The following is a 24,922-nucleotide window of genomic DNA, read 5'->3' on the forward strand; positions in this document are numbered from 1 at the left end:
CCTTACAGACCGACTAAGCTCGGTTAATAAGAGCTAAATATATTATTTTAATACATGGATTCAAAAAGACTTTGTTAAGACGGATTATGCTCAAAGTTCGAGCAATAAGTGCAGAAATTATTTACTAAAAATCTGCTTATAGCACGGTAACTTTTTGATTCATTTCTGCAAGTGACCCCGCGATTAAATTTTGAAGCATTCTTGAGAGAGTTAATGTCAAACCTTGTAAGGATGCTTGAGGCGTTCATTATTATGTTTTGAACTGACGTGAAATGTGCATTTTTATTAAATTATGGATAACTTCAAATTTAATTTTCTCTCGCGGGGTCAGCTTGAGAGCTTCAGTCTTGATAAGTTCTTGTGAACTGTATTCAAAATATTGCCTTGCTATGAGGGTTTTTTAGTAACTTTATTTTTGCCATTATTGCTCGAATGTACGGCGGAAATCATCTTAATGCCTTCCAAATGCACAACCACCCTCTCTTGATATGAAGCCCCACCTAAAATAAGCCGAGGAAGTTAAACCTTGGAGTAAAACTTATCCAACTGTTACTGTTTGGAATTAGAGGGCACTGTAAATGTGCGCAGCTATGTAATATCCTCAACCTTATTACATGAAATTTTCGCAACACGTCAATTTCGCGAATTTTGCGATTTAAGAAATTGCGGAATTAAAGTGTTGCGAACAATAAGTGTCACGAACATAACATGATGCGAAAATTAAGTGATTCACATTAGTTACTGTTAACATATAGACCCGCCGCTGAGTTTTTGTTACTTTTGAGATCATTGTACCTTTCATAAAGTCAGTTAACTTAAGGTCATTCCCCAGTATTGCATTGCGAATCCCTACTGCGTGATTAGCGCGCGCGCATTAAAAAATGGCGGCTTTTTCTTTACAGCTGGACCTCGCCACAGAGGTAAATCGTCATTTTCTCACAAACGAGTATGGTGACCTATCTTTTTTTCCTGTTGTTTTGAATTGAGCAATAAATTTCTCTGTGTAAAATAAATATGGACCAATTTTCAGTGTAGAACAAAAAACAATCATCGGAAAAGTGAATTTAGCAAGCAATCGTGACTACAATCATAAGGATTTATTGGGTATAAACAAGGTGCTGTTGCTCCTAAACGAACATGGGGACCCCTCATTTTTATTTCAAAATTTAAGTTTCTATAATATAAACAATCAATAGGCAAAGATTGACAAAAATCTCAGTGCAGGTTCTATTTCAGTGGAATGACCTTAATCCAAGGAAATGTTCTGGTAACATTGCCAAGGAAACAAATTGCATGTACTCGAAAACGTGAAGTTAAAGTGACTCAAAATACAAAATTTTCGCAATATCGAAGAATTTTAGTGTCGTGAAATATGCGCACGTGAAAATCATCAAATAAACGTGTCACGAAAATTTCATGTAATGTGGTATTTTAAATATTCTGTTAGGCAGCATCACGTGTATCTTGCCTTTAGTTAGAGAATCGAAGGACTGCAACTTTAAAGAACGGTTTAGCAGCTTTAAGACCTTAACGTCTAGTAAAGGTTCTTTAGGGTCATTCCTTTCCATTTTGATTTTCATAACGGGTGAAGAATTATCGACTTTAAACCTCACAGTTTCTCACAAACACCAACTTTTGACTTGGATTATTAAGTACTATTTCAAAAACGAGTGCGAGAGTTTCATCAGGTTTCCATGCGCGAGAAACATTTGAAACCACTCGGCCTACGGCCTCGTGGTTTTATTGTTTTTGAGCATTTGGATATCTGTTCTTAATTAGCATAGATTTTTACGATTTCTCCGTTTTCTCCTTTGTTTTAGTTTCGATCGAGAAGATATATCAAACACTCAAGACAATGTTTGACTACATTTCCAAACACCTTAAACTTCGTCAAAAATACTCCGCTGTGCTTCGTATTTTCAACCCTCTTCTTGATGTTTGGAAATGTGGTCAAACACGCTCTTTCGTGTTTGATATATTACTTACAATACTGTTTTAACCAAGATTCCCTCTAAAAGTGCACAACACGTGGACACAACTTTGTCTACTATAATAGTCACAGCCTGGAACTTCCCAGTTACTTTGAAGCAGACATCCTAGGCCAGCATCTGATTATCCTCTGTGCTTCCACTGATTACAAACATGATGTATTGTTACAGTACAATACTAACATCGTAAATTTCAGGATATTGTATTGGCGTGAACAAGAAACTACACAATGCTCAGTTAACAAATACACACCATTGGCTCCCATAAAGAACTTCTTGCTGAGTGTATACAACGATATTTTGAAAAGAAAAAGAAAAGCTCCTTGTCAAGTATTATTACTTACTTATTATTAGTTGTTTTGAGTGTTTTAGACTTGTAGGATCTGTTAAACAATTGTTATCAAACAAATCAATACTGGACTAGGTTATTGTAAGTGCATAAAAACTCATTTCAATGAGCTTTTGCGGGTCACAAATTAGCGTAATATATACAGTACCTTTTAAGAATTGAAGAACTGCAAACTTGACAGATTGGTGCATCACTTTTAAGACCTCAATTTCCGCGTTTTACATGGTTGAGTATTCTTTATATAGGGCCATTTCTTTCTCAGATTTTGTGCTCAAAAACAGAAACTGTTTCTGTCAGCGGCCACAGTAGACCCCATTATGATATTTTTGCCAACTCCATGCAAGCAAGATTTCTTGAGGATTCTACTGTACAGAAGATATAAGAATGTGTTTAACAAAAAAAATCTGACTCGTTCTCTGCATTCTGGAATGAACGTTCCATTGTGTTCCAGAATGGGAGGGGAAAGCCAACGCGAAATGGAGCGCTGAAAGGAAGCTTTCAGCTTCGCATTATCTTAGTTTACTTCTGTCCAGTACTGTATTGTCTTTTTGCCATCATTATATGATAACATGTACATCAGTTACATCACGATGCTCAACTCAGTAGTGAGCCTCCCTTTATCTTTGAAGATCAATGTGGTAATGTCGCTGTACCTCTGGAACAACCAATCCATGTGCATTTCCCTGATGAAGAGAATTTATCTCAACGGGATGAAGAAAGTGATTTACAGACAGAAACAGTCGAGGAAAAACTGAAAACTGGAACTGATGAAGGTTCTTCAGTATCAGACGATGAAGGTACATGTAGATCATTTTGGCAAACCAGCAAAAACAGTGTGTACCACAAGCTCTAGTAATAGAGCTTCTCTCACTTGAATTTTTTTTGTCATTCATTTCTTGGAAAAGAGACATACTATAAAGTTCCGAAAGTCACAACCCTTTGAGTAGCGATCCTCTGAAAGTGGAAATTAAGTAATACATTTCATAGCAAATAATGCAAGCAGCAAATTTCCAAAAAGTGATGACCCTGTGAAATTAAAGTAGCGGCCTCAAATGCAATTTGACTTGTCATGACACACGATGGAAACAACAGATAAAACAACCTGGGCCAAAATGATATAGTCATATATATATTATTTTAGATGACCTTTGACCCTTATTACAAAGGCGTTGTATCTATATCTAAATGTTCACTGAATGCGAAACTCTCTAAGCAATATATATTTGCACACCTATTGAGCTATTTAGAGACTTTATTCAGTACTGTTTATTTTTTGTGTTAATGAAAATCCTGGGAGATCATTTAAAGAAAAGATAAAACAAATATGTAATAGCATGTTTTGTCCAGGCCAGTACACCCTGTAAACAGGGTCTACAATGAACAGATGTAATGATTGCACAAGCTAACAAAAGGTGCCTGAACTGAGCCGATTGATTAAACCCTTGGCAGTTGAACTGTTGGGGTGAAAGTTGTCGTCCGCGCTCGTTACAGTATTCCATGAAGGAATTTTGTCGATATGCTGTAGCCTTTTAAATCAAGGATAACTTTTATTACTGTTGTTACTTCAGATATATTATCTCTATTTTAACGTTATTGAAACAGTTCATTTTACTACCAGTTTTCCTCCTAACTATGATAATCTTAAATTGTGCTTAAAATCACTTACCGTGCTTTCATAATGCTCACTTTTGCAAGAAGTCAAATAAGGGGTGTGATACTGCAAATGTTTCCAGCATATATTCTATCCATCTTGGTCAAACACGACAGCCAGGGCTTGAAGCATACATATACTTGTATACCTCTAGATGCAGAATCTGACACTTACTTTACTTCTGTTGTGAACAAGTTATTTGAATCATGCCGGTATGCAAGACCAGTTTTTAATTCTACAACCGAGGAGCTGTTTACAAAGAATCATTTTGAGTTCACAGCAGTGGGTAAACCGTTTGTGCTTAAGCAACTTAAATGTCTAAAACTCAAGAAAGCTACAGGTCTAGATGGTCTACCTGCTAGACTTTTAAAGGACAGCGCAGTTGTGATAGCTGACTGTGTAAAACATTTGATAAATCTTTCTATTGAAACTGGTGCAGTCCCGTCTGAATGGAAGCAAGCAAAGGTTGTACCCTTGTTCAAATCTGGAAACAAAGATGATCTGGACAATTACAGGCCTATATCAATTTTACCGATCTTGTCGAAAATTCTGGAGAAAGCTGTCTTCCATCAGCTACATAGCTACCTATCAGAAAACTCTCTTCTCTCGCCTTATCAATCGGGGTTTCGCGCAAATCATTCAACTCAGTTGGCCGTTACCTTCCTTACAGATAAAATTCGTGGTCATATGGACAAAGGGCTATTGACGGGGGCAGTGTTTATTGACCTGAAAAAGGCTTTCGATACTGTTCCTCATGACGGTCTTTTAAACAAGTTGTACAGATATGGAATTCAAGACCAGCCTCTCTCGTGGTTTGAGAGCTATCTCACTAACAGGACTCAGAGAGTGTCCATTGAAAATCACCTTTCTTCTGCCGCCAACATCAGTAGCGGAGTACCTCAAGGTTCCGTGTTAGGGCCTCTCTTGTTTATTCTTTACATAAACGATCTTCCTTTGGCTGTTGGTCTGTCTAGTGTTATGTTATATGCCGACGACACCGTTATTTTTGCTGCTGCTTCAAACATTGACCAACTACAGCTGAACTTAAGCCTTGATCTCAATAACGTCTCTAACTGGTTAACAGCAAACGGTCTTTTCCTCAACCTAAAGAAAACTGAGTATGTTATATTTGGAACTCGGCAAAGGCTAGTCAGATCTGAATCTCATAGTCCGCTTTGCATGGAAGGAAAGGAAGTCAACCAAGTAAAGTCGTTCAAGTACCTAGGAGTCTTGCTAGATGAGTGTTTATCTTTCAACGATCACATAAGCTATTTAAGGTCAAAAGTTGCTAGCAGACTTGGCCTCCTGTCACGATTACGAGGTTGTTTAACCACGGAAGCAGCAAATAAGATCTATTTGTCCACGGTGCTACCGATATTAAGCTATTGTGATACGGGCTTTTGCCCTCTGGGAAGCAGTAACAGAAAGACTCTTGAACGCCTGCAACGACGAGCTGCAAAAATCGTATACGGTTTTAAACCTGACATAGCCACGGAAACAATACTCGAGAACCTACGCTGGCCCTCTCTTACAAAAACCATGGAAAAGCACTGTGCACTGTTAGTTAACAAGTGCTTGGTCGGAGAAGTTCCTCTATACTTTAAAGACTATTTCCTGTTACGCTGCCAGAGCGACAACCAACATGTTTTTAACAGATGCACTAGATCGTCAATCACTGACATTATACTTCCCAAATTTCATTTAGATGTCGCTAAAAAGTCTTTTTATTATCATGGTGCATGCACATTTAATAGCCTTCCAACGAACATAAAGATTTTGCCACCTAAGGAACGTTTCAAGGCTATCTCCGATTTTTTTTCTTAGGTTATTTTTTAGAACATTTTCAATTCGATATCCAATTTTTATGAGAACGCTATTACCTTTTTAAGCTTTTTAATTTTTTAAACATTTCAGCGTATCTTTTAAAGTAGTTAGTTTTTTTTATAGATATATATTATTTATACATGCTCTTTTTATTTTACGTTATACAGGGCCCCCGTTGATACCAGTCCTGCGACTGAAGGGGTCACCCTGTTTAAATATCGATTATTATTATTATTAGAGACACGGTCAGCAGTTACTTATCATACATGTAGTGGTGATGTTTATATATTAAGTCATTCGTGTCTATGTCCCGCATAAGGGAGGCTTTGAAGCACTCGACCAGCAGAAGTACGTTTCATTCTGAATATACCAGGGTAGATGGTTCCACCCTGGGGTGGTACGTGGGAAGAACGACAAGTTAACACTGGAAAAGGTGCCAGTTGCCAGTGACACCAACACGATTTTAATGTAAAAACCTGGTTACTAAACTTCCTTCAAACCTTACTCAACTAAAAATCGTAGGAACTCTGCAGAAAGTCTCTCTTTATTTTTATAGATCAGTTTGGAACTGAACCTGCATCTTTATCTGTGGAAAATACAACCCGTTTCACTGGAAAAAGGTTTTTGAAAGGAAGGGATGATATCAGTCCTGATTCAGGTACCTGGATATGAGTTAATGAATTATATATGTAATATTGTGAGCTGTTTCAGTGTTTTTTTTTTTTCTTACTCGTCAGTCGGGCAAATGTGTTGGTAAACGTGCCTCATAAAACACCTATTGAGCTATTTAGAGACTTTATTCAGTACTGTTTATTTTTTGTGTTAATGAAAATCCTGGGAGATCATTTAAAGAAAAGATAAAACAAATATGTAATAGCATGTTTTGTCCTGGCCAGTACACCCTGTAAACAGGGTCTACAATGAACAGATGTAATGATTGCACAAGCTAACAAAAGGTGCCTGAACTGAGCCGATTGATTAAACCCTTGGCAGTTGAACTGTTGGGGTGAAAGTTGTCGTCTGCGCTCGTTACAGTATTCCATGAAGGAATTTTGTCGATATGCTGTAGCCTTTTAAATCAAGGATAACTTTTATTACTGTTGTTACTTCAGATATATTATCTCTATTTTAACGTTATTGAAATAGTTCATTTTACTACCAGTTTTCCTCCTAACTATGATAATCTTAAATTATGCTTAAAATCACTTACCATGCTTTCATAATGCTCACTTTTGCAAGAAGTCAAATAAGGGGTGTGATACTGCAAATGTTTCCAGCATATATTCTATCCATCTTGGTCAAACACGACAGCCAGGGCTTGAAGCATACATATACTTGTATACCTCTAGATGCAGAATCTGATGCACTAAACATTAGGCCACTTCATGTCTTTTCGAAGGAATTACTGAACCAGAACATGGTAAAAGAATTGCAAAAGCCAACATAGTCTTGCAAGAAATTATCTCTGCTATAACTTCCATGGAAAGTATCAATGCTAACAGTTTTATGGAAAACACATTAATAAACGTGGCCATGGTTTCTTTTTCTTGTTTGAGCTAAAATTATTTGAGATAAATGAAGTTGTTTGGTGGGATAGAGGAGCAGAGGGGCAGTTATTACAGTCATTTAGAATACTTTGATGATGATTATGTTTTGACTCAGAACAGACTTTGCTGCTGAAGAAATGTTTTGGATGCTACGGTAATTGCCTTGTTTATGATCTTTTATTTTAGGTTTTTCATCTCATGCATCATCATCATCTAGCAGAGAGTCAAGTCATTCTAGCAGAGAGTCAAGTCGTTCTACTAGAGAAGTTCCCCGATTTAGAAGTTGGAAAGATGCACTGTATCAGATAATCGAAACGGGATTGAAGATGTTTAATGTCAGCTCACCTAGAGAATTACAAGATCATTTGACTTACTTTACTCACGAGATGGACATATACATTGAAGGTACTGTCTCATTATTTTATATTCAGTAAACACTCAGGCACCCAGTCTGCTAGTGTTTTTGTTTTTGATTATAGCTTGTCTTACTGACCGATATAATTATTCAGGGCTGTCATTAAGTTTTGAAGCAGCCGTTGCATGTAAGTTATCAGCCATAGCAGTGAAATACGTGCCCGACGGCCACGTTCCGAAGGCCCGAAAGGGCCTGCGCATCTAGGGAGGTCTGGGGGCATGCCCCCCAGAAATTTTTTGAACATGAAACCCCTGGAAATGCATTTTTCTGCTTTTTAGGGCATGAAAATGGCAACTTTCCTAATCAAAAATGCTGATGAAAGAGAGTGATAATATGTTATAGTACATCATCAGCAAATAGTGAAATAACATCTTTGTTGCACCAACCTATGCAAGTGGTCCTTATTTTAGTACTGTTTGTTTTTCACAGTGCATAATTTCAAATTCATGCACCTTAATTTACAGAGATCAAATGAATAAAGTTACAAAATATCTCCAACAGACTTGAGTGTTCCTTGTTTAATAAAAAAATAAATGACAGTCCATTATCAGCAATATGGTTTGATATCTGCTAACAGTTATAATTATTCGTTATTATGGTCAAATGCAAAACACGGGACTGGAAATAAAAATTATAATAACATCTCTACATTACCAAGCTATCTTACCGTTAGAGGAGCTCAAATAAGCTGGATTGAACATCTCTTTCCGTTACAGTGGTAATAAGAATGAAATGCTTTACCATTTCTAGACTCGGGAAATTTTTCTTCCACTCTTTGTAGCATAATACTCGGTTCTACAGGTTGCCCCCGTGCGGCTGAAGTACTCGCAGTACTTGAAGCTGTGATCGCTGGTATTTGTCGACCGCCTCGACCGGCTGTTTTGTGAGCTTCCTCATTTCCATCGGTCCGTTGGGATTTAGAAAAAAAATCTGTCGATCTCAGGCTGTTTTGACGCGGGTTCTTTTCTCTTATTCATATTAAAACATAACTTTCTCTACACACGCGCGGGACCAAACACGATCGATCAGCCTGGACAACACTACATCGGTCGGCGGAAATTCTCAAAAGGTAGGAGCAGCGCATTGCGTAATAAGTTTTGCTGCTTAAAATGGTGTCTAAATGTAATTCACGGCGATTAAGCAAACTGAAAATTCATCTCCAGAATAAAATATAAATAGTAGAACCAAGGAGGCAAGACACCAAGAAACAGTTATGTTTATTTCAACAGGTAAATGTTTAAAAATAAATTAGGTAAGTGTAGCATGTTCGTACCATCAATCGACATCTTCACCCGTAACATCGAGTGAACTCAGCCGTAACAGGTGTTACGGGTTACGGCCCATAATGACAGCCCTGTAATGATAAACATATCTCCGCTTAGCATCTGCCATTATTTCTTTCAATACATTCTTAGGTCACTGTGACTGATCAAACCATGCCAAATCCTTATAACCAATATAATGCACGACGTATTTCTCAGTTGTAGCGCAGCCCGGCAACCGGAGTTGCAGAGGCAGCTTTACCTTCTTTTGACGCTTATTTGCTTACTAGTAGCTCGTTTCATTGAATGACTAACACTGATCGTTGCCACATTATTCAGTTGTTCTGGTGTCAGCACAATTTCTTTCAGTTTAACATCAATCAAACATCAGTTATTGCAAAACTTGTTTTCTGCCTGGTCTCACTGTCTGGAATTGCAGTTCTTTTATTTAGTTGTTAACTCAATGTGCTCTTTCAGTCTGTGACCGAGCTCTCTTAGGGGCTGAGCTGGGCCTTAAAATCGTCTTTTTCGGTTCATTAACGTGTTGACGTTGCCAGTCACCAAGCCTTCCCCCTTCCATTGTATCAGTACTTGTTGTTTCTTGAATTTCGGAACGAAAAACTGGCATATTTTTCAACCCGCCCTCAAAAGATTTCTCCAACAGTTGTCTTGAGACTTCTCACAAAGTTTGTTTGAGGGTGAATAATCATAGTATTACAGCAACTGTTTTTGAAACACAAATCAGGCAATGTCGCCACTCTGCTTGAGCTTACAATATCGAGAGGTTCATAGTTTGTTAAAAAACAGTTAAAAACTCCAAATATGTATTATCAAAATTCTGGACAAGAAACATGACAACAATAAGCGACAGTGGTAAACTGTGAACAGTCTCTTTTTTTGCTCGAAAATCCGTGGGGAAGAACGCAGAGAAGAACGCAACACAAGTGAGCGGCCGTTAGCGTGCGAGTTTGAAATTTGAAGCCGCGAACCGCAAGTATCGCTCGTCTTCCAACGCCCGCGCTACACGGAGTTTGCGGCTTCACCGCTCGTATGCCACGCTCGCCTTCACACTTGCACATTCACTTGTTTTGCGTTTTTCCCCACGGATTTTCGAGCAAAAGCTCTTCGCAGTCTAGCTCAGATTCTTTTTTAAAATGACTTCCTATAAAATTTATTTAATCCGTCCTTCTATTTTAAACAAATCTAGTGATGATTCTCTGTTACCCCCGGGCAGCCCCCAAATCTAATGTTGTGCAGATGCTGTGGTCTGTGCAGTCTTTGAGACAGAACGGTGTGGAAGTTTTCAAAACTACTGTTGCTCATTGAAGCCTCCGACCCTGATGGAACGCCCGTTTTCCTACGTTCTTTCCATGACCCATTCTTCCTCTCACTTGTTATCCACTTCATACCCCATTCCTTTGTTCATACAAGCAGTAAATGTGCATGTACATGTAGTTTTTACTTAGCTCTGAAAGCATACCTCCTTGCTTTCTTTACAGGACTTGCAAGAACGCGTGGTAGTGTTTTAGACAAGCCTCCTTCCACCTGGGAACATATATCAATGAAAAGAAGGCTCAAAAGTGCAACTCCAGAGGAGCAACCAGACACCGTAGAAGAAAAATACTCACAAGAAGGTGGCACAACTGGAGATCAACACACCGTCTCAAGTTCGGGTAGTGAGCTCCAAGGAGATGCAAAATGGGCAAGAAGCAGTGCATTGCAGAAGACGTCAGAGCAAGGTGCAGTTGTCGTTTACTAATTTAACAGTATACTGGATTATATGTTTCTTTAAGGTGATTCCTCAGTTTAACAAACTGATGTCAGTTTTTTATGCGTCTCTCCTCTTATTGATTATAACTTGCGCCTGCGGCTCGTGGTTCCACAATCACTTTGACGATGTTATGACGCAATTTATCATCAATAAGAGGACAGACGCTTTAAAAAAACTGACGTCAATTTGTTTTTTACGATAACAAGACCCCAAAATGGTCAAATGCCGGGAATAAATGAGGGAAAAGACGCCGTAAACTTGCCGTAAACAAAGATTACAGGATTTTATTCAAAATGACGCGAACATTGTCAATAGCTTTTCTCGCATTTTGATTGGCTACTGAAAAAGTCACTAAAATCCTATTGGTTAAAAAGTTGACAGTTTGACAGCTGAAAGTTGAACTGTTAAAAGCTTGCATAAATTAAAATTTTATCCGTCTGTACTCTTAGTGGTGATAAAAATGAGCCAATCAGCGCGCGAAAAATTAGACAGTTATTGTAAAATTAACAAATCGAAATGTGGTTTAGCGTGGTCTGTACTCTTATCGACAACGATATGCATCATCACAGTGGTCAAAATGTTGTGGACTCATGAGGCGCAGCCGAGTAAGTCCACAACAAATTTTGACCCCTGTGATGACGCATATCGTTGTCGACAAGGGTACATACCACGCTAAACCTCATTTCGATTTGTTTTTTACCACAATATCAACGTCAAAGGAAATGTTTTTTCAGAGCACGAGCTGAAAAAGGCATTGCGTGACACATTAATGCGAGCAGTGTTGTCTGGACTCTTATCGACAGCGGCAAATTAGCCAATCAGATTGCGAGATTAGTAGCAGCATGGATAGTAGAAGACTGGATTGGAAACTAGCTCGCGTCACCGGTTCCAACATGGTGAATGTCACTGTCGCAAGCGACATCTTTGCAGCAACTTTGTTTACACTGCACAGTAAAGTGACCAAACAATGGATATTGAAGATTTTTTTGAGGAATGGGACGAAGATGATTTGGCAGAACTTTTAGAGTCTTTAGAAGACGACAATTCTTCTTTACTGAAGTCAACCTGCCCTTTTTCGTCAGCGCTTCCATCGGAAGACAGCAATTTAAGCTTACTTTTAAAACTCTTCGTAAACCTGCTCTATTTTCGGGTGAGGAAGTGGTCCTACCTAAAAAGTAGCATAGAGGAAAGAAAATTGGAAGTAAAAAAATGCAGCTGGGCGCAAAGTTCTGCTGAGTTACACGCAAAGGACAACACGAGAAAAGCTCTGATTTCCTCCAGCGCCATTAACCCTTTGAATACCAAATTTTCGCCAAAAATACCGTTTTTAACCGTTTAGTCAGGTTTTTTGGCTGCAATGACGCTAAATAAGCCTAAGTTTTGCTAAGAAACCTTTTTTGTTGTTGTTTTTTACCAAAAGGAGAGATTTTTCGAAGATTACGTACAAAATTGAGATATATTTCAATTCTAGGCATGCGCATAAGCCAAAATTTGGACTTTTTTTGCCATTAACCGTTGTAAATTTTGTTTGTTGCCCTTTTCCTTTCTTTTTTTCCCGGCCCTTTTACTCTGGCTACCTTTTGCATTGCATGTTCTTTCTGGCTGCCGTGAAAAGTTGGATGTTAATTATGGGCGAAGCTTAGAAATGGACCTTGATCAATCATAGGCATAGTGGACCATTTTACCACCGTTTTTGCACCAAAACTGAGAACGTTGTTTCTCACTGATAATGTTGTTTTTCGATTTGCAACGTCGGAGTATCGTCGATATCTAAACCTGACCATTTTAGGGAAAGGCCTAGCCTAGTACTACTATCTGCTTATCAAGAATATCTGATGGCATTTAAATTGATGACGTCACAAGTGGCACAAAGAGCGCGACCATTAATTACGAATATGCGTAATTGGTATTCAAAGGGTTAACATCGATGAGTAATTCTCCAGCGCCATTAACATTATTAATATCGATAAGTAATCGATAATTTTCTCTTGCTAAAATTCGCTACAAGTTACCAGCTTTTTAATTTAATGTTTTACAAGAAAGAAATCTGTCATACTTAAAAATCAACTTCAGTATTATAGATAAAGATCATTGCGGACTCAGGCGAAAAGTTTCTAGCAGACCCCTGAGGAAACAGCATTTCAGAGCTAAGCTAAACAGTGTATAAATTCACATTTTTGTTATGGATTTAATCGATGCGAAGACAGTTTCAATCAATTTCTTCTTGTAGGTAAAAAGGCAAGGTGCAATGTCATTAATTTTATTTGGTGTGTAACATTTTACAGTAAGAATGCACTTGCGCATGCAAAAAACCAAATTAACAGCACAACTGTTGCTTCTCATATTTCCTGAGGAAACACTTGCATCCCACTTTAAGCCAAAAAATTTAAGATTTGAGTTTTTTATTGTGTAATCCTCCTTTAATACATTTGTATTATTATCAAACACCTTATGTCACTTTCTTTGAGTGTTTTTAAAATTTCAGAAAAATAAAGAAGGCAGAGTGTCCAGTTTATCTGGCTGGCTGTTTTAAGCAGGCTCTCAGAAAACACATCAGGGACACCTGATTTTTCGATACAAAGACATATGTATACTAAAGAAAAAACTCTTGTCCTATAAAATAGTTTTGAATTTACTGACCAAACACCTGAACAGGTGGAGAACACTTACGGTTTCCATGGAGACACATTTTATTGAACATCCTTAGTTCAAGTTACAGTACATACAAGCAGTTACATGTAGTTATCAATAAAATAACGTATCACTATTGTAGCTACAATATACAACAATGTAAGAGTGACAATGCCTTTAGTGAACAATAGACTAATCAGTTAATGATCATGAAGGTCTTTTGTGGAACATTGTTGACTCTGGTAATAAATGTGCATAACATGAGGAAAAGTTCAGAGTGCTTGATTAAATTCCAACTGTTTTTAAAAGCATTACTTTCTGACAAAACTGAGAAAACTTGAGTGTAATTGTTAAGGAAAGACTGGTGTAGAACAGCAGGAGGAAGGTGACAAAGTGGAAACTGGTATTTAATGGGTAGGCAACATGAAGGTAAAACTGGTGTGCTTTGGGTTCGACTGTTGCCCGTAGGTTGACTGTTAACGTACTTCCAATGAGAGCATTTTCTTTTCCTTCCTACTGTCCCCGTTTCAGCTGAAAATGTAAATAGTGTACAATTTTAACTTTTATACACACGGACAGGACTATCAAGCTAATCCTTGACACAAGGATCTGTGACAAGAGTGACATAAAATGAAAAGAAAACAGAGGAGTGGACACATTAGAGCCAAGGAGAATAATAGCAACAAAGCAAAAAATTTGCACCAAGATTTTGGATATTTGTTTTTGAACATGCATTCTAATGCAAATGCTACTGTTTGCAGTGTTTTTTTGTTGTATTCTTCAATTTACAAAAGCCCATTTTTAATTACTTTTTAATTATGGGTGTGATGCCCAACGAGTTTGCCAAGCAGAAAGGTCTTGATGAGTCCCTTGGCCGGGACGAAACGAGCTGCGTAAGACTAGCCGCGAACAATGTATTATCACAAGTGAGTGTCAACTTTATTGTCAATTTTCACTCGTGAATTTGTGCGGTCAGGAATCCTTATGCGATATAAGGCGAGATTGCTGTCATTTTGTTAGCGAACGAGACTTTGAGCACGATGCCCAATGAGTTTGCCAAGCGGAAAGGTCTCTGATGAGTCCCTTGGCCGGGACGAAACGAGCTGCATAGGACTGGCCACGAACAATGTATTATCACAAGAAACTGTCAACTTTACCGTCAATTATAGTGTCCCCAATTTATTAGTCTGTATTAGGTTACTTTATTAACTAGTTTTTATTATCGTTAAGGATAACTATTATTATGATCATTACTATAATTATTGTAAATAAAAGCTTCACAGGTTCTTTAGAGGTAAACCTTATCAAGTGCAACCTTCTCCAACGTAATGTTGGACCCACCATGCACGCAACTGACCCTCTTGACGCTCTTAATTTCTTCATTTTCAAACGAAATTTAAGGTTGTAAATTTACTTCTTACATTGTTGTAATTATGCCTAAACCACAATTTCATCTTTATACAATCATTCTATCGTAGATTTGAACAGAAATAACCAAGGACGTTTTCAATATACGAGTCCCAAAACAGTCGTCAAACATAGGGAATATGGCTCTGGCGAGCTCACTTTTTGGGACTAGATTTTCTCAGAAACAACCAAAAATAATACCAATGAGCAGTAACAAGTGCTTACCTTGAAAGTTCATCTGTGGCTTTGCAGGGTCGTCATCCCCGTGAAACAGCAAACAAAGAGAAAAAATATACGTCAAAACTTGAACTGCCACTAGAACCGGAGAAAAAGAAGAGATGAAGGACAACAAACCCTATATTTTGGCTGTCTTGCGCCACATATTCGACATCTTTTCGTCACAAATTTCCTCTGTGATGGAAACATCAGACGCCATCTTGAAGCACTAAACAACCAATCAGAGATGAGAAATCTACCCACGTGATATGTTTCCAATCCAGTCTTCTACTATCCATGGTAGCAATTGTGCTAAAAATTGAATTCGCGTCCTTACTGCGCTCGATTTTCGCAACATTAGCGCGTGCACATGAGCGCGCGCGCGTACACAATGTAAGAGATTTCCCTCAAGCTAAGCTCGACAGCGAAATTTATGTTCGTTTTCTCTTAAACGAGCATGGTGACTGCATTAATTTAAATTACACAAGGTTATATACAATAGATCTCGATTTCAAGAAAAGGTTAAAATTCTTCTTAAAAATATAATTTTGATATTGATGCTGTAAAGAACTCGTCTTCCGGCAGTGCTGGGTATGTGCGCACGAAGAGAATTCTTAAGTTTGCAATATAATCATACCTCCAGTTTAACTAACATGGTTTAAAATGTAAGTTCAGAGTGTATTTTGTTTAACATCTCTAATAAATTAATCCAATAAGTGCTTTTTTTTAGAATTTGTAGTGCCCCTTTCTACTAACTGAGGTTAAGTGATGACAACCTCGTCGGTCGGGACCATCCATGTTGTGCTAAAACGAGCACGGTGACCACTATTTTTTATTGCATTTTTCTAATATACATAACATGATTACCAACTGGATGAAGTTTGAGGAAATTTTTAATGCCGGTCAACGGACAATGTCCAGTCAAAAATTGGTTTTGTCTGCTCAAATCGTTGGTTTTGTGGTCGCGTCGCATGATAGCCTCCAAATTACATTTTTCTTTTTTTTTAACGAGTGTCTCTCAGGAATTTTCCTCGTTTGTATGATATGATAGGAGAATTCTTGTAAATGGTATTTAGCAGTAAATACCAGTTTTCCATCACTATTTGTTTGAGATTTTGCACTGCAGGGTGGTATGTGCTGACAAAAGGCAATATCCTCTCTTAATTCTTTTCTTCTTGCTTGCGTGCCGATTTTCTTGAGGCACAATCGACCCCTGACAGAGATGTTTTTATTATTATTGTTTTCGGATAGCCTCGTGCTTGGAGGCATAGTTTGAATTTTGAACATTTGCAGCTTTAGCTGGTTTCGAAACGGTTTTTTGTATTCCGGTTATAAGCCCCCTCGGATATAAAACCCTACGGGCGAAAAAGTCAAAGAAAGCAGAACTGGCCTTCGCTTCCTTTGTAGGTCACACCGAAGACAACTGCAATAACAACTATTTGGCGGTGCCTAGTTTATAATCCTGTTTGGAGAGGCAATGTGAGCATAAAGAATCTTGCCCAAGATCACCCCACAACAACCCTGGCCAGTGGTTGAACCCGAACCACTCAATCCAGAGTTTAGGGTGCTAACCATAATTTCAGACGTGCCCTGCAATAAGAAAGTCACGGTTATTTTTTATTTCTGACAGTAAAGAGCATTTTGTGATAAAAATTAACGCTATAAGGGAACGACGTTTCGACCGTTCAATGGTCATTTTCAAGTTCGGTAGAAGAATAAAATTACATGCGCATTAGGCTTTTTTAACTTTTATACATATTTTACCGTTTTTAACCATATATTTATGCGTGTAATTTTATTCTTCTACCGAACTGGAAAATGACCTTTGAGTGGTCGTAACGTCGTTCGGCTATAGCATTGAAGGGAGAGTTTCTCGGTCGGCGCATGTCTCTAAATCAAAATACTTCTGTTCGCTTCTTATCAATGTTAGCGCTTTAAAACCCCACTCAGATGTAGATCAGTAATCACATGCTATAGTTAAACGTGGTAGAACGACAGATGACCAAAATTCTTAGAAGATTTCAGTAGATTTTACCGACGCTGTCGACAGTTGAATTTAGTGTTGACCCGTACGATTTATCCTACGGTCGATGATTTTACGGCTATTTGCATGCGAAATTAGGTAATTTGCTTACGATTGGCTCATAAACAAGGAGAATCTGGGCCTGTGCCAAAAAGCGTTCACAGGCGAATAAATAATACAGACATGCGCCGAACCGTGAAACACTCTCTTTGATTTTTATGACAAATTTTTTAAGAGCATATCCGTGTAAGAAGCGACCATTGAAATTTTAGTGGAAAATGGATTGCCTTCATTTCTTCACAAGACAAGCAACATATGTAGTGAAGGACAATGGCTTATATTTTGGCAGATTCGCTATCTATATTTCTTGTTTTATTTTTTATCTTTGGTGGAGGGGGGAGAGGGTGCGAGCTATCCTTGCTAAAAATTCGCACATTTAATCAAACAACCTAATTCTTTCAGAGTTTATGCATAATTTTTTCTTTCCACGTAATCAAAACGGCTTGCTTATCTCAAATACAAGCAAAGTCATGATTTTTTTCCTTATCCTCCAAGAAACGTCTTTGCCCTTTTCGCTGACATAGCCTCCAAACAAACTGATCGTTTGTAAAAGTGGGACCTCTAACTGATTGATGACTGTTATCAGTCATATATGGTGAGGCAAAGCTAAAAATATCAGAATTCAAAGTTCTGGGCACTCGTAATTTTGAAGTCCACAAAAATTCGAGTTAGTAGCCGAAAATTCAACATTTGTGAGAAATGACGAATCTCGCATTTTGAGTCACATGCATTTTGAATCTCTCAGCGAATTTTGTGACATTATCTGACTAGAGTTATTGATTTTTGCCTTTTTGAGAATACGATAAGAGTTATTTTACAACCGAATATCGGGGAATTGTTCAAGCCTTGCCTTGCTTTTGATTAAGAGTAGCACTGATCATCGGACAGCCTTTGCTGTCACACAGTACGCATATTTTGTTTACGCAAGCATTGATTAAAAATCTCGTATTCCGTTCGAAGTGCAACTGCTTTTGAGGTTATTTTGATATTTACATTTTATCTTTTCATTTTCTTGATTTGTTATAATTTGCCTATAATTTGGGGGGAAAATTAGGAAAAATTAAACAATGATTGGAATTTTTAGACAGTATATAAGACCTATCTTGACTTACTGAACTTGCTTTGCAAATTGTTTTTGGATGAAATGAAATTGCAATTCATTCCTTTAATAATATTTTACAGACCTTTTGATGTCAAAGCTTATTATCTTTTTCACTTCATTCTACAGTCCAAGAGTATCTCTCTGTAAAGCACTTAACAGAAGCTATGGGTGAAATGTTGAGGGAATTTGTTACTATTCATGTCAAGGAACGTGCATGGCAAGTGGTGAAGTTGTTTTGGGATGAGCTGATTCGCAGAGACCGAAGGAATGATGACGAGGATGCAGTGAGTGGTGATCTGAGGTCACGAACATTGAGCTGGTGGCCAACTAATGAGGACCAAGATTTAGAAGTACTGTGTAAACTACTAACTGAGAGTGATTGTAAACTAGACAACTTACACCTCAGCTTTTATAAGGTAACAGATGAAGGGGTAAAGCATATAGCTGAAGCCCTGTCCAACAGCAACTGTGCACTAAACAGCTTAAACCTCTGGCACTGTGAGGTAACAGATGAAGGAGCAAAGCATATAGCTGAAGCCCTGTCCAACAGCAACTGTGCACTAAACAGCTTAAACCTCTGGCACTGTAAGGTAACAGATGAAGGAGTAAAGCATATAGCTGAAGCCCTGTCCAACAGCAACTGTGCACTAAACAGCTTAAACCTCAACCAGTGTGTGGTAACAGATGACGGAGTAAAGCATATAGCTGAAGCCCTGTCCAACAGCAACTGTGCACTAAACAGCTTAGACCTCAGCTTCTGTAACGTAACAGATGAAGGAGTAAAGCACATAGCTGAAGCCCTGTCCAACAGCAACTGTGCGCTAAGCAGCTTAGACCTCAGGTGGTGTAAGGTAACAGATGAAGGAGTAAAACATATAGCTGAAGCCCTGTCCAACAGCAACTGTACACTAAACAGCTTAGACCTCAGTAGCAATCACGAAATAACATATGAAGGAAAAAGACATTTAGCTGAGGCACTTGAGCACAGTAAGTATAAACTGAAAAGCTTTTACAGATTACAGATTGAAGTAACAGCTGAAGTTAAGGGGCAGGTGTCTGAAGAAGGCTTGAGTTAAGATAAACGTATTCAAAGTGTACAGTCTACACACAAGTAACACGGTGAGAGTACTGTAGGCGCCAGTGTCAAAGGGGTCTGGGGCCCGTTTCTCGAAAGCCTCGGAAACTTTTCGGGCCCGTAAACCCATAATAAAATCTCGAACCTTATGATTACAGAGCTGTTTTATTCACATATTCTGAATATGAAGAGAAGTTCCCTTCATACAAGAAGTTTCAGGTGTATACAGTTCTCCGTTTTCAGATATAGATGGACTAAAAATGGCTTTCCGGAGCTTTCGAGAACTTGAACGGGCCCAGGGGGACTTGTCCCCAAACATGCTATTGCCAACAAATTGAAGTCTCGATACAGAAGCTTATTATAAACTTGTAGATTTTTTAAGTCGTTGAAAGGGAAATGTTTTGTTAAAAGGAGACAGTAAATAATGGAGATTAGTCAATATTTTATTTGATTGGCGCGATCGATGCACAGCGCGCTTTTTACGAGCTATATTGTATGTATATGCTTAGTGTACAATTTGGTGAAAACTTTGTTTCTCCGGCAGGAGGAAATTCAGTAGTACTCTAACTGTAGCATCAAGTTGACTAAAACAAATAAGTTGTTTCTCCCAGCGAAATCCTACTTCAAGTTAGGTCGGCTCAAAATGCAGCCTGAAAGTGCCATGAAACAAGAATTCCTGTTAAAGATTAGGCTCATATTACAGAGCGGTAGGTTAAAATGCGCTCTGTTATCCAATACAGTTTTGGATCAATAGTCATGATTATTTTTCTCTCTTGTAATTTCTTAACTTTTTGACTTGATAATGATGTTTTGAAAACGTCGAAACGTAGTCTAGCTTTTGAGCTTTTTTACCTTTTTATGTTTCTAAAAAATATTTTCTCGCTTTTTTTTATAGCCAAATTTTGAATAATTAACAGTACTTATTAGCATAAGTGACATAGGAACAAAATAAAATTTTGTTCAGTTAATTGTAATGAAGAGTTGAATTGTTTGTGGTAGGCGTTGTCAAAGAATCAGCTGAATTACAAATAGGATGTTGTTAACTCTCCATAGCAGGGTCTGTTTGAAGTTCTGTCTGCTTAATAGGGTAGCACTGGAGTAGGGTTAAAAATACATGAAATGTCCTTAATTCGTTCATTTATAAACAGATTTACAATTATATGATCTTATTTTTTAAAAATCAAGTTGTACTTAAATTCTAGTTTAGTTTCGAATTGGCATATATCAGATCTAGGTTTCTACAAGAAATGTAACTTTCAGAGTATTTTAGGTATATTTTAATATTTTGTAATTATTAGGACAGACGACCACTTGGTTCATTAGTGTAAAATTTTATCTTTCACAAATAAACATTGTGTAAGAACATTGTCGTCCGTAGCCAGTTTCTGGGCTTTCTTCGTGACTGTAAGAGGACTGTTGCTAAATTCATTCCATGTTTCCTTCTTTTGTAGTAACTACAAATTGCTTGCGAAAATTAGTTCTAGTGTCAAGCTTGAAAAGGAACGGTTGAAAATTTCTTCAAACGGTGTACTCTCGCGTAATAGTTACTGTTCAACCATAGAAATGTCTGTACCAGGTGGGGCTGGTAGCTACTTTTGATCTGGCCGCTTTTCTGGTTTCTATGATCGCCCCAGTAAAGAAATCTGTCACTCATTTGAGAACGGTAACGAGCATGCGCTTAACGCGAAAATAACGCGAGGAAACCGAAACATGCTTCGCCGCCATTTTTGTTCAGGATTTGCCTTCGATTCGATAACTTTTTATTTGCTGTTGGCAATTTTTAACGACAGCTCTGAGACAATCAGGACTAAGGGAATGAAGGACCAGCTTTGGGCTATTTTCCTGGGACCGTGGTTGCATTCTTGGTTACCTGGAGAGGTTTGACCCCGTCTCAGGAAGAAAACGAAGCTGAAGTTTTTATTTTGCTGTGGAAATTTCAAGGCTCATTACCTTCCATCTTCACACGGACCAATTATTCTTCTCCAATTTCTATGGAAAATAGCGATGGCGAACTGTTTGATGTCTGCCATTATATATCGCGAAGCCTGCGAACGTGAGTCTTTAAAATATTTTCCAGCTGTTCGGAGTTGTACATGTAAACTTGAGCTTACATTAAACAAGCTTTTCTTTCTAAAGATTTTCCTGTCTTAATTTACTGTGTTGTGAAAGACTGCATTTACTTTTGATTTTCCTGTAATATGTTGAGTCTGAAGACTTTCTTTCGAGTAATGAAACTTGAAGAAGCATGTAACAGCTCTCGTAAGGAGCGTTGTGATTGGTTGATAGGTGTCATGTGGATTTATTTTAAGTTGATTGCTTTTCCTTTGTTTTTTAGAGCGGTTTTCAATAGTGTCGTAAAACCTAAACCAAACCAGTTACTTACCAATTAGACTACTCAGCCAATCTCAAACCGTAGTAAGACCAAACCCAAAACCAAAGTAATAACATTAAAGGCTAGAGACAGACAGAGAGAGAGAGAGAAGATAGAAAGAGAGAGGCAAAGAAAAGGGAGAAAGAGAGAGAAAATGGGAGAGAGAAATACAGAACAACGGAGAAAGAAAGATATTGAGGGAAAGAGTGACAGAAGGAAAGGGAAAGAGAACATAAAAACAGACAAAGAAAGAGTGCGAGAAATAGAAAAAGAGAGGAGATAAAAGAAGAACAGACACTGAAAGAGTCTAGAAAGAGTACATAGAATATCTAGAGTTGCTAGGGTATCGAGGGTATATAGAGTATCGAGAGTATCAAGGGTATCGAGAGTATCAAGAGTATCGACAGTATCAAGGGTATCGAGGGTATCAAGAGTATCGAGGGTATCAAGGGTATCGAGAGTATCGAGGGTATCGAGAGTATCAAGGGTATCCAGGGTATCAAGAGTATCGAGGGTATCAAGGGTATCGAGAGTATCATGGGTATCAAGGGTATCGAGAGTATCCAGGGTATCAAGGGTATCCAGAGTATCGAGAGTATCAAGGGTATCGAGAGTATCAAGGGTATCGAGAGTATCGAGGGTATCGAGAGTATCGAGAGTATCGAGGGTATCGAGAGTATCGAGGGTATCGAGAGTATCGAGAGTATCAAGGGTATCGAGAGTATCGAGAGTATCGAGGGTATCGAGAGTATCGAGGGTATGAAGGGTATCGAGAGTATCGAGAGTATCGAGGGTATCGAGAGTATCGAGAGTATCGAGAGTATCGAGGGTATCGAGAGTATCGAGGGTATCGACGGTATCGAGAGTATCGAGGGTATCGAGAGTATCCAGGGTATCCAGGGTATCCAGAGTATCGAGAGTATCAAGGGTATCGAGAGTATCAAGGGTATCGAGAGTATCGAGAGTATCGAGGGTATCGAGAGTATCGAGAGTATCGAGGGTATCGAGAGTATCGAGGGTATGAAGGGTATCGAGAGTATCGAGAGTATCGAGGGTATCGAGAGTATCGAGAGTATTGAGGGTATCGAGAGTATCGAGGGTATGAAGGGTATCGAGAGTATCGAGAGTATCGAGAGTATCGAGAGTATCGAGGGTATGAAGGGTATCGAGAGTATCGAGAGTATCGAGAGTATCGAGGGTATCGAGAGTATCGAGGGTATCGAGAGTATCGAGGGTATCGAGAGTATCGAGGGTATCGAGGGCATCGAGGGTATCGAGAGTATCGAGGGTATGAAGGGTATCGAGAGTATCGAGAGTATCGAGAGTATCGAGGGTATCGAGGGTATCGAGAGTATCGAGGGTATCGAGGGTATCGAGAGTATCGAGGGTATCGAGAGTATCGAGGGTATCGAGAGTATCGAGGGTATCGAGGGCATCGAGGGTATCGAGAGTATCGAGGGTATGAAGGGTATCGAGAGTATCGAGGGTATCGAGGGTATCAAGGGTATCGAAAGTATCGAGAGTATCAAGGGTATCGAGAGTATCGAGGGTATTGAGGGTATCGAGAGTATCGAGAGTATCGAGGGTATCGAGAGTATCGAGAGTATCGAGAGTATCGAGGGTATCGAGGGTATGAAGGGTATCGAGAGTATCGAGGGTATCGAGGGTATCGAGAGTATGAAGGGTATCGAGAGTATCGAGGGTATCGAGGGTATCAAGGGTATCGAGAGTATCGAGAGTATCGAGGGTATCGAGAGTATCGAGGGTATCAAGGGTATCGAGAGTATCGAGAGTATCGAGAGTATCGAGGGTATCGAGGGTATCGAGAGTATCGAGGGTATCGAGGGTATCAAGGGTATCGAGAGTATCGAGAGTATCGAGGGTATCGAGGGCATCGAGGGTATCGAGAGTATCGAGGGTATGAAGGGTATCGAGAGTATCGAGGGTATCGAGGGTATCGAGAGTATCGAGGGTATCGAGGGTATCGAGAGTATCGAGGGTATCGAGGGTATCAAGGGTATCGAGAGTATCGAGAGTATCGAGGGTATCGAGGGTATGGAGGGTATCAAGGGTATCGAGAGTATCGAGAGTATCGAGGGTATCGAGGGCATCGAGGGTATCGAGAGTATCGAGGGTATGAAGGGTATCGAGGGTATCGAGGGTATCGAGAGTATCGAGGGTATCGAGGGTATCAAGGGTATCGAGAGTATCGAGAGTATCGAGGGTATCGAGGGCGTCGAGGGTATCGAGAGTATCGAGGGTATGAAGGGTATCGAGAGTATCGAGGGTATCGAGGGTATCGAGAGTATCGAGAGTATCGAGGGTATCGAGAGTATCGAGGGTATCGAGGGTATCAAGGGTATCGAGAGTATCGAGAGTATCGAGGGTATCGAGGGTATGGAGGGTATCAAGGGTATCGAGAGTATCGAGAGTATCGAGGGTATCGAGGGCATCGAGGGTATCGAGAGTATCGAGGGTATGAAGGGTATCGAGGGTATCGAGGGTATCGAGAGTATCGAGGGTATCGAGGGTATCGAGAGTATCGAGGGTATCGAGAGTATCGAGGGTATCGAGGGTATCAAGGGTATCGAGAGTATCGAGAGTATCGAGGGTATCGAGAGTATCGAGGGTATCGAGGGCATCGAGGGTATCGAGAGTATCGAGGGTATCGAGAGTATCGAGGGTATCGAGGGTATCGAGAGTATCGAGGGTATCGAGGCTATCGAGAGTATCGAGGGTATCGAGAGTATCGAGAGTATCGAGGGTATCGAGGGTGTCGAGGATATCAAGGGTATCGAGAGTATCCTGAGTATCAAGAGTATCAAGGGTATCAAGGGTATCGAGGTTGATTCGTGAGTGTGCTGATATTGTCTTAGGCCCGTTATGCGATCTGTTTAATAAATCCCTGATGTCTGGCATATTTCCTGACGACTAGAAATGTGCCAGAGTGACTCCGTTGTTTAAACAGGGCGAGTCATTTGATCTAAACAACTACAGACCTATCTCAATGATTTCCGTAGTCGCCAAAGTGTTCGAGAGGATTGTGTACGATCAGTTATACAACTTCTTAAATAGTGAAGAAATCATCTCTAAACAACAATCTGGTTTCAGGTCTTTACACTCAACTGTTACTGCTCTTCTTGAAGCCACTGACAGCTGGGCGTTTAATATCGATCGTGGCTACGTCAATGGTGTAGTGTTCCTCGACTTAAAAAAGGCATTCGACACTG

The 24,922-nt window shown here is 39.2% G+C and overlaps 1 protein-coding gene across 1 annotated transcript in view; it reads left to right on the forward strand.

Annotated features, from left to right (window-relative positions):
- Positions 1–20,684, forward strand: part of LOC149112618 (uncharacterized) — a 43,093-nt gene extending 22,409 nt beyond the window's left edge. Inside the window, exons 8-13 of the mRNA XM_089289351.1 lie at positions 2,967–3,134; positions 4,143–5,452; positions 6,335–6,470; positions 7,546–7,764; positions 10,536–10,775; positions 18,373–20,684. Of these exons, the coding sequence (XP_089145477.1) occupies positions 2,967–3,134; positions 4,143–5,452; positions 6,335–6,470; positions 7,546–7,764; positions 10,536–10,775; positions 18,373–19,322 (3,023 nt within the window). The 3' untranslated portion in view covers positions 19,323–20,684. The remainder of the gene's footprint in view (positions 1–2,966; positions 3,135–4,142; positions 5,453–6,334; positions 6,471–7,545; positions 7,765–10,535; positions 10,776–18,372) is intronic.
- Positions 20,685–24,922: the final 4,238 nt, after the last annotated feature.

This window comes from Orbicella faveolata, unplaced genomic scaffold (genome assembly GCF_042242905.1).
Source record: "Orbicella faveolata isolate gen_17 unplaced genomic scaffold, um_ofav_v1 contig_2, whole genome shotgun sequence".
Classification (NCBI taxonomy): domain Eukaryota; kingdom Metazoa; phylum Cnidaria; class Anthozoa; order Scleractinia; family Merulinidae; genus Orbicella; species Orbicella faveolata.